This window comes from Schistocerca piceifrons, chromosome 3 (genome assembly GCF_021461385.2).
Source record: "Schistocerca piceifrons isolate TAMUIC-IGC-003096 chromosome 3, iqSchPice1.1, whole genome shotgun sequence".
Classification (NCBI taxonomy): Eukaryota; Metazoa; Arthropoda; class Insecta; order Orthoptera; family Acrididae; genus Schistocerca; species Schistocerca piceifrons.
Genome location: NC_060140.1, coordinates 175,733,700 through 175,747,027, shown reverse-complemented (window position 1 = coordinate 175,747,027; position 13,328 = coordinate 175,733,700). Strand labels below are relative to the sequence as shown.

General features: G+C 37.9%; 1 protein-coding gene across 2 annotated transcripts; it reads right to left on the bottom strand.

Annotated features, from left to right (window-relative positions):
• Positions 1 to 283: 283 nt before the first annotated feature.
• On the bottom strand, positions 284 to 11,798 carry LOC124788014 (ankyrin repeat domain-containing protein 54-like). 2 transcript variants are annotated; one of them, XM_047255064.1, is made up of 7 exons: positions 11,293 to 11,798; positions 11,082 to 11,208; positions 10,858 to 10,989; positions 10,210 to 10,360; positions 2,756 to 2,871; positions 1,884 to 2,011; positions 284 to 1,804 (listed from the first exon to the last, which is right to left on the bottom strand). In XM_047255064.1, the coding sequence occupies exons 1-7, from the start codon at positions 11,521 to 11,523 to the stop codon at positions 1,631 to 1,633; spliced, it is 1,059 nt and encodes a 352-aa protein (XP_047111020.1). In that variant the 5' UTR covers positions 11,524 to 11,798; the 3' UTR covers positions 284 to 1,630. The 2 variants fall into 2 exon arrangements, with proteins under 2 accessions (XP_047111020.1, XP_047111021.1); XM_047255065.1 differs by having other exon boundaries at positions 10,867 to 10,989; positions 11,293 to 11,797.
• Between the last annotated feature and the right edge of the window lie 1,530 nt (positions 11,799 to 13,328).

The window sequence follows — 13,328 nt, the reverse complement described above, 5'->3', positions numbered from 1 at the left end:
AAGTTTCCACCATATTTATTATTTCCTCACCACGTGTTACACTTACCACTGGTGTTGGAACCCTAGCGCAGAACGGAATGTGTTGTGTTTTTTGTAAATTGATGATGAGATCATTCACAGGAAACAAATCAATGATACTTCTAAGAACATTTTTTTTTTTACCATTTCTTCTGTTGCTGTATGTACATTAAGCTTGATTACGTAATTAAATTGTCACATTTGATGAACACTAGGTGTTTAATTTTGTAGATGTGACCAAACAGCTAAGGAACACTTTCTTCTCACATTTTTTTATTTGATTTACATTTCTACAAGGTATGAAGTGACTGTTCATGTTAATATAATACACTTTGAATACATTACAAACAAACTTTCTTTAAATTGCAAAACAAAATACATGTACAAATGTACAAGACAAATTTTCCAGTCAATAAACTGAAATCCCCATCTCCCTTCACTTTGAATCCTCATTAAAAATTCAACATTCTCTTTCACTAAGAATAATATTTTCTCTTTCTTCCCTTCTCCAGCTTACATTTGCTGTAATGTAACAGCAAAATTTCAAGATAATGAACACAAATACTCCCAAGAATAGCTTAATGATTGTGTAAACACCTGTTACAAGATCATGGACCTGGGATACTTAAATGTCACATGTACATTCATTGGCAAACACTTGTAGAATAACATGCCCCTAGAAACTGTCCAAGTTGCCATCAACACACAAATGGTGTTTGCTATTTATCAGTCTCAGTGTAATTATGTGATCAGTTTTATGCGAGAAACATCATACATTGGTGTCACAACTGAAATTAATTCATTTCTTTTTTCAGTCAGCTTTTTAAATGTGTACTATTATGCAAAAAAGATGAAATATTGTAGTACTGTAGGTAGTTTGTGCAGTCCATCTGAATAGTCAGATTATTAAAATATTCTGGTTTCATCAATGTGAATGCCTTCTGATAGACATTTATAACAATAACATATGATGCATCTTTACTTACTACATTTCTGTAATAAATAAGTATGTAAATATGACAGTACAAAAAAGGAAAAAAAAGCTCCTTTCTTGGTACCTCAGTTAAATTTCTAAACACTGACATAGAAAATGGATTAGTATGAAAATCTTTTTATAATGCACAACACACACACACACATACAAAGAGCGGCAGTGAAGATTAACACTCCAAGTATAATAAGTATCATGTCCTTTAGATATACAACAATACTGCAGTATCAGTCATATTGATAATATCATTGAGTGAGTTTGCAACAAATGCAAACCGATCCTGTCCTTACTTTTTTATTTTTTTGAAAATAAATCTACTTACCTAAGTTACTTGACTGTTTCACAAGCTACCTGCCTTATGCAGCAGGATACTAAAATCATGAAACTAGCTAAAAATATAAGACAACTGCTTGATAATGTCAGTTCATCTTTCACAACCACATTCTTATTTAGTGTGGACTATCAAGGAACAGAAGAGGTACTCAATCCTATAGCAGCCACTATTATAAGTACAGATACTAAAATAGAGAAAGTATGCAGAAAATTTTATACGCACTGTCACACATCCAAATATCTAAAATTGACTTCATCAAAATCACAAGCTGCCTTCTTCAAAAATAATCATTTCTTTGTATCCAAGGTCAAATTGTTAAGACTCGCCAACAAGTCTCGCACATCAGTTTCAACTTCTTCTTTTGAGTTGCTTAGGGTCACACGGGATGAGAATGCAGTTAAAAGCTCCATTTCCATTTGTTGGCCTTTCTTTTGCAGATATGCCATCATCATGTCTATGACCTAAGAACATTTACACATTATATTAGTAAATTACATCTCATACAGTACCAAGGATCATATTTTGGAATGCCATTTTTACCTTTTGCACTTCGCCTTTAATAAATTTTGAATCTTCATTGTCACTTCCTCTTTGTAGCAATTTCAGCTTTGCCTGAGCAAGCTGCAATGGATTTCGCCCAAACAAGTCCAACGAACTTACATCAGTTCCTGAAAATGGGGAAAAAATTATGTTAATCAACATTTCTTAAATGTACATCTTAAATCTGTTTTCGATTTGTAGAAAATATGCAGATTAATATCCACACTTCATATAATAATGACAGTACTCACAAAACCTCTATGGGTTCTTTCAGAGTTTCAACCACTAAATATTAACAGTGAACACAAGTTATGTTCATTTATTCTACCTAAAAAGTTCTGCGAGATAACATTTTACTACACACTGATTAAAAAAAATATTTTGTGGCAAGTCTATCATACAAATCTCAGGTTTGTACCAATATTTGATGTTTTGACATCCAGTTGGTCAAGATCTGTGAAAGCTATCTCCGTCAGATATTATGTGCACCTTATACTCTACAGTTTTTCACTGCTTACCATAAGGGTATTTTTAATGATCTGGCCACATATTGTTGCCCATCTGGTATTAGTCGGAACTATGAGATCATCTAGGAAAGAATTTAATTCTTAGATCTGACACACATTGATCATTTCTAAAAATAGTGTCTTTTTTATTTCAGTAAATTCACACAATTGTTCATGAAAGAGAGTAAAGCAAACATTACAAGTACCCTCTTAAATAGTTAATAAGAAGATATCAGTAAATAAAAGCAAAAAATGGCACATAAAGTGTAGAGCAAAGTTTATTTAACATCTTGGAACAAATTGTTACTGGAAGGAAATGGCGATTGCAACCTTGCACACATGATGGCTCTGTTTGGTGGTACTTACCAGCCTTCAGCAGGAGTGTGACAACACTCAAATTGTTTGTGCATGCAGCCAGATGGAGAGGCGTGTTTCCAAGAGAATCTCTCTGATTAGGGTTTGCTCCTTTGTCTAGTAGTAGTCTAAACAAATAATATTTTATTAGCATCCATGATTAAACAGTCAATTTAAAATTTATGGTCACAAATAATTTTAAAATACTTTGCTTATCAAATTAAATTAAATTTAATAACATACAAAGGTGCCACTCATGATGGGCTATATGCTTGAATACTGAACTAATAAATACATACTTCTGAACTGAAGCCCACATTCAACAACAAGATGTCTTTACATGTTTGATCAATTTCATGTCATTTCACAATTTGTGAGGAGATACATTAATTGAAATAAGAGTATGTTACATTGGTTGCCACTGAGGCATTCCATTGGTGGTGGGGGAGAAAAAAAAGGGAACTTAGTTTGGTAGCATCGAACGTATCACGGAATTTTGTTAAGATATTATATCAAACAAAACATATAGAGGAACAGAAATAAACAGATATTACAGCAGTGCTCTTCTTATGCACAGTAAGAGACTGATATATTCCTGGAGAACATGACAGCAAGTGATTGTAAGAGAGAGAGAGAGAGAGAGAGAGAGAGAGAGGGGCGGGACGAGGGATGGTTTGCTTTAGCCATCTTTCACACATGTCTGCAGGAGATATAAAACATAGCACTAGCTCTGAAAATCTCTCTCGCACACATAAATGCACATGTACGCACACACATCAACTGCACAATTCTTCACTCCTCACAGGGTATGTCCGGTCAATTTTACGTGGCAGTCGTCAGCAGGGGGTGTTTTGATGTACGGTTGCTGAAGATATCAGTCGAGATCGGGCATGAACTACCATGTAACGACAACACCATCTGCTAACAACTGTGCTCCAGCTGTTACCAAATGATTTATGGGGTCCACTTTGCTTTGAGTTGTGCTTGCTGGTTGTTTTATTTTCTTATTTTGAAATAAGTGCAGAGAGGAATCTTGCTCTGTCACAGGGTTTGAATATGACACACACAACACCAGATGGAACCAGTGATCCATATGTACATTATTACATCAGCTCTGCCTTCCCAGGAGCTCAGAACATGGACGTAGGCTGCCAGCCGTGTGAGTGGGAGGTGTGGCTTGTCCCACCACTCCGCTCTTCTCCCCATGACAGCTAAAATTCGTTGTTTGTTTTACGTTCACGGCCGACTGCCAGAAAAGTGTCCACTACAACATGAGTGCCAGTATGAGAAATAATAGTGCATGTGTAAATTATTCGAATGTGTAATCTGGATTTTGCGAAGCAAATTTAATGAAATTACCAACATTTGAAACTAAAAGCATTGTACCCACCAAAAGCATCAACTCCATGACTTTGAGAAGACAGCTTCAAAATAATTAGTACGAATTATATTGTAAATTGATTCGTCGCTCCTTCATGTTGGCAAAAAAATCTGTCATCATAAATGTTCCATTTAACACATGAATGACTTTTCACACAATAGCATCCCTAAGGCACTCAGTCATTCTTCTTTCATGGTGTTTCGTAGGAACGTTTTAATTCTTGTGAGCATGATCTCTGCCCAAACTCTTTGCCTTTACAAATTTCTGCTTGTGTCTGTGCGGATGGATATGTGCGTATGTGCGCGCGAGTGTATACCTGTCCTTTTTTCCCCCTAAGGCAAGTCTTTCCGCTCCCGGGATTGGAATGACTCCTTACCCTCTCACTTAAAACCCACATCCTTTCGTCTTTCCCTCTCCTTCCCTCTTTCCTGACGAAGCAACCGTTGGTTGCGAAAGCTTTAATTTTTTGTGTATGTTTGTGTGTCTATCGACATGCCAGCGTTTTCGTTTGGTAAGTCACATCATCTTTGTTTTTAGATAATCTCACACACACACACACACACACACACACACACACACACACACACACACACACACACACATCACATTTGCAAACCACCTCAACAATCACCACCCCATTGTTTTAAAAACTCCAGCAAGCAGTAGGCTAATTACAATCTGTAGACAGGTAGTGCTCACCTATCACAACCCAAAATAGATCCTCTACAGTAACTTTAAGCATCACAATTGACCCATGCCACCTTTCTCACTTGAACACCTAATATTTTACAGTTATAATCTATGCCTAAAATGTCTGATACAGATTTTGCCTGTGTTGCACATGACATGCTGCATTTTAAGGATATACATGAAATTGAAGTGGACAGACAGCTACAGAACATGCATAAAGTAATATAAGGTAATACTCAATTAATTATTATTAAATTTCTAACCTGTCTGACACTTACTGCTTCCAAAAATGCCCTGATTTCAGGCCACAGATTCCAAGACATATCTTTATTACTACAATCTCATCCTCCAGATCCCAAGCAACTCCCTTCTTTCTCATAAACCATGTTTAGAGCGTGGGAACATCATCCATAGGAAACAAACCGATTTGAATTCTGCCGACTGTTGTCTGTAGGATCAGGGATTGAGATCTGTTGCACTGAGACCACACATGCACTGGCACGCTGATTTGAAAAGATCAGGCGTCTTCAGCCGATGACGGGTGTAAGCAGAATGGTTCACTGTTGGTGCCAGTGACCACAGGCTCCATAACATGCCTAACACTGGAGCTCCCAATACCTAGCAAATCCCTCCCTCCCTGTGCCTGCTTTGACCCTGCTGAAGAAGTAACCACTTGCCCATTCATTTATTGAGGGAATGGTTGAGGCGAGATGGCCAGTCCCCATATTCATCCTCCACTTTGAGTGCCACTAACATGTTACACAACTTGCCACTTAATCTGCAGTGAGTGAGGTTCTCTCGTGTTGGGTAATTTTGCACATTATACTACTACCTGCTATTCTTGCACACTGGAGTAGTCTACACTTTTTTCCATTCACTTGGGCCTACTCTCTGTGTGGGAGATTCATGATAATGCTAAGGGCCAATGCCTCCAAGTACTGACCAGGAAACCAAACTGGATTCCACCATCGGGACCTGGTGCCTTATTTGTCTTCAATTGGTTCAAGTTGTTTCTCAGCCAAGAGGCTTATTTGTCAAAGTCAATAGGGCCAGTGGCTTACTTACATGTTTCATGCACAAATGATGTCGGCACTTGCCATGAGGTATGATGGTAACAAAAAGAGGTGTTTCAGTTGTTTGTATTATGCAGCCAAGGAGAGAGCAGCAGGCAGATGACATGTTTCAGAGTAATACATTTGGAAGAAAGGGTGAAACATTTCTGTGAATCAGGATTACAAATTTAAGTGCTCCTTGTTAGAGTTGCAGCTATTCTAAACTCTGCTAGCGTCTGCAAACCGAGGACAGTGTCACAGCCCATGATATATTGTGAACTACTTCTCTGCTCTATATTGTTACACAGTTGTTCTGTGCAAGCGCAATGAGTAAGTGGATCAATGTTTATTAACATACTGACAAATAACTATTATTACCTAACACTGATCGGGTCAATGGAAGCATCTGATTCCACTCGTCGACTTTGACCCGTGATGTAAGGCTGTTGTGGTGTGTGACATCACGAAGGCGCGGAGTTTAGTTTGTGAGAGTGGCATGTTTGTATGTGTCGTTTTGATGTGATCAGTGGTGTTCTCTGGTGGTGGTGGTGGTGGTGTGTGTGTGTGTGTGTGTGTGTGTGTGTGTGTGTGTGTGTGTGTGTGTTTTAGGTGATGTTTTGGTTTAGTTTGCTTGTGTGGAGTGTTTATTGGCGGCGTATTGTTGCGGTCGGTGGTCCTCTCTAGTGGTGAGTTTATGGGTAGTGTGTTATGTGGCATATGGGATTCATTTGCATGGTAGCATTGCACGTGTGTGGTATCGGTCGTGACTGTGCTTTCAGCGGAATATTTTTCAGCGAGTTAACGATTTTGGTTTTGTTATGTCAATGTTATTGTAGTTTTTTTTCTGTTCATCGTGTGTGAATTTTGGTAAATTGCTTTGCTTATGTCTTTGGTAGGTATGGATATGACTGACAAGGTCAACAGTTTTTGGTTGTCGACGATGATGGGGGACAGAGCGTTGTCTCTAATAAAATTTCTTCAGCTATTCGGCCTGCTGGCTGAAGTCGTGAAGTGTTCAGTGTGTCATGAAGGAATGAGGTTTACTAAAGTTCCGGCATCTCGGACCAGGGATGGCTATATGTGGAGATGTCGTAAGGATAACAGATCAAGGGAAGTGTTCGATTTAAATTTTGATTTTCTAGGTGTTTTTTTGCGGTAGGGTTAAGTGTGGTGGTAGTGAATGTTTTTAGATTTATAGTGTGGCATCGGTTGTTTCTGTTGACCTATATAGGTCAAGGCAAGTGATAGTTTCCAGTGGATTTTTGTGTGTGGTGGAATTTGGGAAGGTTGTGGGGTCCTGTTATTTTAGTGTTTTTTTGTTATTCGGTGTAGTGGCATGTGTTTATATTTAGTTTGTCCCCATCCAAACACCCCCAATTTCCCCTGCTTGTCCTGTTAGTTTCATTATATATCTGTTTGGCGGTTTTTCGATCTATTTTCGTGTTTGTTGCCATGTTTACGTGATGACATCATAGGAGCGGTATGGGAGTAGTTGTGAATGGTTGTTTCCGCCATACTGGTGACATCATTGGCCAAAGCAGAGGGGTGGAATCGGACACTTCCATTATCCCCATTGATCCACCTACCTTCTCCTGTGATTCAATTAAAAAACACTGATCCACTTACTGAAAATGGTAGTTTCTGCTGTAGTTCCAGATGGCTCCACACAAACCTTTTGCTCATTAAGAGTCATTTCACTGCCAGATTTTATACATTTTTATGTTTCTGCAATTAATCTATGAGACATGAACCAATAGCCAAAGACACTGTGCAGAACTTAATAACGTAAATAAGTCCTCTTTATAGCACTCACTGCCGTAACCGCAAAATATTTCTCTAGAAACTCACTAATGCACCAAAAACCAGCAAACAAGACAGTGGCTTCAGTTTCCATACTACAAATACGTTGTCTCTGGTCTCACCTCTCATTGGTTATGTCAGAATCAGCCCACTGGCTACATGAAATTGACGCATTGCCAACCTATGAGTAGTAGATAGGCACTGCTGTGACTGATTCTGGTCCTGACTAGACTTTAGATACCTTATTTCTGTGTCATCCAATTGGGAGTTTGTGAGGCAGTTTAATAATAGTATGATTTCCCCTATGAATGATCTTTCTAAATGCTAGATTTAAGACTTCAGCTCCCCAGTTGCTGGTCTCTGGTTCCACACCAGACTGGCAAAGGACTGAATACAAGCTTTGATGAAAGACTGAATATAAGCTTTCCACTCACATATCAATTTCATGCAGCATCACTAAATCTCTTGAAATATTTTTTCATGTATGACTGTGGAAGTTATTGTATGTGTCATGCATAGCTCTCCTTATAAAGACACTCAATAATGTTTACCAAGTATTGAATGTCAGCATTTCTGTATCCTTTTTTTAATCAAGAATGCAACAATCTCAGTTTCCTCTGCATTTTATGAATGTTGTTATTAAGTCAGGGTGATGCTAGATGTCAAGGTGTAACTAAACAGAGAACAGACACAGAATATAAACATGATGCACAAACTAAAAAGTCAAGATTGTGAATACCAGAATGCCTTCTTTTTGTTATTAAGAGAAGATGTTAAACAATATCTCAAACAGCAATATTTAAGTGCTGACATTTTGTAAAACTTTATTCTTCTTTTAAGAGCCATATTACAGCAAGCTGGTATCAGGCACGATACAATTTTTACTTTTGTTTGTCTGGAATGTTAGCCGTAAGGCAGGATAGCCTATTCTTAAGATGTATACAATATAACAGAACTCAGCGGTGCTAACATTTACTAGATACAATTCTGAACAGTGTAGATAGCTATTGTGTTTTGTGCCGCTGTTGCTAAAACATAACCCTGCGAATACAACAAATATGGTGAGTCAGTTGGTATCCAATCGGAACACTCCTCCGAAACTTCCTATGGTTCCTAAATAAAGTTAATTGAGGGTTTTGTCCCATAAATTAGAATTAAGCCATAACACAATTTTTGGCAAAACTTGAAATAAGACATAAAAGTTGTTCATTGCAATGATGCATGTATCTCTTCGGCTATGCTACACACCAGCCTATTATGACAACTATTATTTTTGTATAGATATTCATTGGCTTTAACAGTTTACAGGCAAACTGTCACATTTTAAACTAACCAACACTTCGGGCTATAGTATAGGTCAGTTTGTCAGCACACATAGTTTTCTTCCAACTCTTCATGCTGAAAACATACATACTCCATCTGTATCGTCTACTGAAAGAAAGCATTAGATTTAGCAATTACCACTGTCTACCATGTAGGCTACTATCACCTGATTGGCTACCACCATCAACAAAATGCCAAAATCAGCACGCAACGGAGAAACTGCAGACATCAGAAGTGTACTTGTCACAGTATGCCATCTTGTCTTGGTGTAATTTTAAGAATTTAATGGTTTGATCTTGGTTTATACTATGTAACTCATACTGTCCACATAGCAAAATTTTTAAAGAAGTATTGCACATACATTAAGAACCAACAAAAAGGAGAGAAAAGTCATTATGTTTTGCTTTCTGTAATCTTGAGAATCTGTACACTAATGGCTGGTGACTGATACGGCTTCAGCAAAGCTTCTCCAGGAACTGTTACTTTACCAAGCAAACTGTGCACAAAGCACTTGAGAAATTTTATACTGATATTTACATTTCACACAAGAGCACAGTTATCAGAAACATTTTATCTGATCAGTGGCACATAATTATATGTTAAACGAAAGACGTGAGACAATGTACTAGTTGGTTAAAACCCAAAAAAATAACTTCTTTTTTCAACTCAGAAGTTTGAGAAGAATAAATATGGCACTATCATAAAATTGTTTCTCAAAGATAATATTACTAATTTTTTCTCAGTCAATATAAAAACAAAAAAAACAAAAACACTAGAAAAAGAAAGTGTACAGATGGTTGCAAGATATACCTAATGACCAATATAAAATCTTGTTGCTCATAAGCTCATAAATATTAAAGAATTAGGATTTCCACAATCCCTGAAAACTGAAATGCGTCAAACATTGCCACGACTAAAAATGAATTTTGTGACTGCACAGTGACCTTCACCATGAAGCAAGTCTCATTTTTTTTAAGAAATCAAAGAATGTCTACAACTCATTATTATTATGTCTACTGTGCAATTTCAACAGCCACCAAACTGCAGCAGCCAGGGAGAGTTGAGGTTATTCATTCAGTCAGCAATGCAACAAAGGGAGATTCAGTAACTAACGATAATTTCACCCAACTTTTCCATTACTGAATGTAAAGCTGAATTCCTATATGTAACAATCTAATTCGAGAGTGGGACCATGATGATAATTGTAACCCATTACTTACTTCACAACATCAGCGTATCCGCGGCATGCAGCAAGATGTAATGGTGATCTGCGCTGATCATCGTAACAGTTCGGGTTGACGCCCATGTCAAGTAAGGCTTGAACCAAATCTAAATTGTTTGTGGAGCATGCATGTCTTAACTTCCGCTCATCTGCAAACATCAATGCATTTTCAGTATGTCACTTTAATGTTTAAAAAGTGGTCATAAACTTTTTTTTCACCCAATGATCAGGATGTAATTTATAATGGTACTGTGTTACTAGTTCAGTGAGCTTAATAATTTTACACCCTGGGACAATCCTCCAGATATTCCTCCCTTCTTCCCCTCCCCCCTCCTCAAAGCTGTTAATTACAAAGTTATGTCAAACATTACACCCCTGTTCTTTCTATTATTTGTGTGTTATCTGTTCATTCAATTAACACCGAAAACCAAATAAACATATTTTACATATATACTGGGGCCTATTTACCAGTAATAATGGACCATAGTAGATAGTAAACTACAGATGGTAGAAAAGCTGCTAACACAGTGACAAATACTATTATTATTAAGCAGATTAAGAAAAAAAAATGTCCCATTTCCTTGGTGCCAACCAAATACTGTTTTCTGAGACTACCAGTTTTAATGAATAAAAACAACGAGTTTACAGAAATTACTGAGAGGTCCTTTAAACTGCAACCACGCTTCACGAGTAGTCTTCAGCCTGCACCGCACAGCTCGGAGTTTCCTCTGAAGTTCAAATTTCTGGTACACAGCTGTCAGATCATAACCTTTGTTCTCTGTAAACGAAAAATAAATTTTATAGCGAAATCAACCTGATGTTCTCTGAAAACGGAATGAATAGTTTTTTTGACTCCTAGAATTTACTTACCAGCCCTGACCACTTCATAACCATTTCCAAGACCAAGGCTTGTGCGCTGTACATTACAGAATGTGAGTCCAGCTGGTGGATCGATTCCAGGAATTGGTCTTTGAAGAGGGAGCAGGAAATTTACAACCTGACGAAAGAAAATAATACTAGTGATATACAATGTTGCTAGAAATAGTTGTATAACAGTGTTCTTAAGCCACCATGAACTAACCTTGTCATCTGGCTTTATCCTGACTAGTGGAAACTGGATATCATGATCCGTCGTCGAACATGATTTGTCGACTGCTGTTTGACACACAGTAAGGGTCTGTTGAATGTCGGTCGTAGTCGTCGTAATTAATTTTGCTGGGGTTATTTCAAGTGTTGGTGACTGTGGATCATGTGTCGCACAACTATCATTACTGTCATTGCCAGTTTCAACGCCAGAATCAACCGATGTCATTTGTAAACCTTCCTGTGACGACGCACTAAACTTTCTCCTATCCTCTTGTTTTTCAAACTTGTCCTTGTGACTTCCCAAGAATTCGAAAACAAGTAAATTACTGTTTTAATACAGAACGCCAAGCGAGGACAACATCACATATTCTTCCGTCACATTAAATTAAAGCACTAAAGTACACTTCCGACGCTTTGACATATAAACTTCCATTGGATACAAACTCAGTCACTGGCGTGTTTACGCTTCACAGTGTATATGCGTACTTGCGTAGGTAAGAAGTGTGAAGTCTTTGCTTATATAAATAGCAAAGACGCAAATATTTGTGATATACGCAGTAAACACATGTCATACGATCAAGAACGGCAACTGTGAATCATTACGCAGGTAATACAAAATAAATGTCAGATTGAATTTATTTTGTGTGATCTTCACAACTGAGAAGGTTAACCATAAGGTTCAGTTCATAAATTATGACAAACGCAGGAGCCAGACGAAGTATCACAAAAATGTTATAATCTGGGATTCAATTAGGAGTCTCCAAATTTCTTATGACGTGGGAATCGTTACTTCTCAAGTAATAAAGTCCAGTATTACCCAGTGACACTGGTAAAAAAAATCTAGTGTGGTTAAAGAACGGAAGGTTCTAAGCGCCTCCACGAAAAAAAGTTTTTAAAATCACGAATGAGACCCAAACAGCACACAGACGGTTCAAGTACCGATGTTTTTAAATAACAGAATTATTAAATTCATTAAGTGATATTATTTATGAAATAAGAGTCTAAAAATGAATGGACGTTTCCAAAATGGGTCTTTCACTCTACACCAGAATGTCCACTATTTTGAAACGTTCTAGCAGATTATAACCACAGTCTAACATAACAGTTGCGACACTTAGCCTCGATTTTGTTGCCTTCAGCGCCAGCAGTGCTCCAAGCGGCCGGTAGGTTGAACTGTGAGTTCGGCGCGATCGTGAAAGCGAATAGTGATTGTTTATTTTGATGTATACAATGATTTTTACCATCGGGAGCGTTTGTAGCGCAATAAATTGCAGCAGCAATAGGAAGAAGACACCACAGCTGTCTTTTTTAGATTTCCTAAGGGTCCTGAGAGGTATATACCATCATGTTACTAAACTGTATCGTCAGGATTCATTTGCAAATGTATGTGTATAAATCATGAATATTTCGTTTTAGGAGCAAAAAAATGGCTAGTTAATAGCAGACGAGAAGACCTTATGAAGAAAGACCCGGTTTACCTGACTCATAAACCACACCAAATAGGGGAGAGGTACTGGCAGAAGTCAAACTGTGGGCGTGGGCCATCAATTGTGCCAGTATAGCTAAGCTGGTAAGATCACTGCAACTGAAAGCTAAGGTTCCAAGCTCATGTTCAGGTCTGGCGTATCTATTTAACCTGTCGTAGGTTTTGAAAAACCACACACTTCACTACTGAGTGAGAGATCATTCTGGCAACAGTGCTGTAAGCTGCAGACATATCTCTGCAACATCATTGCCTCTGGAAGTGCTAGGCAAAGGTACACATGAGAGCATCTTCCCTTTCATGCGTATTGTTCTTACCAGTTGAGCTATCTAGGCATGAATCTCAGGTCACGATCTACCATCACAATTTTACTCCTGCCAGTACTTGTCCCACTTAAGGCAATGTGGTGAGTCACACCTGCATCATTCGACCAATCAAAGTATGGCCTGCAAAGAGCAAGATTTTGAGTTTGAGTCCTGATATATAACATATATACTGAAAATTTCTGGTGCATTAGAACTTTGTGCTAGACCAGTCTCCTGCAGCAT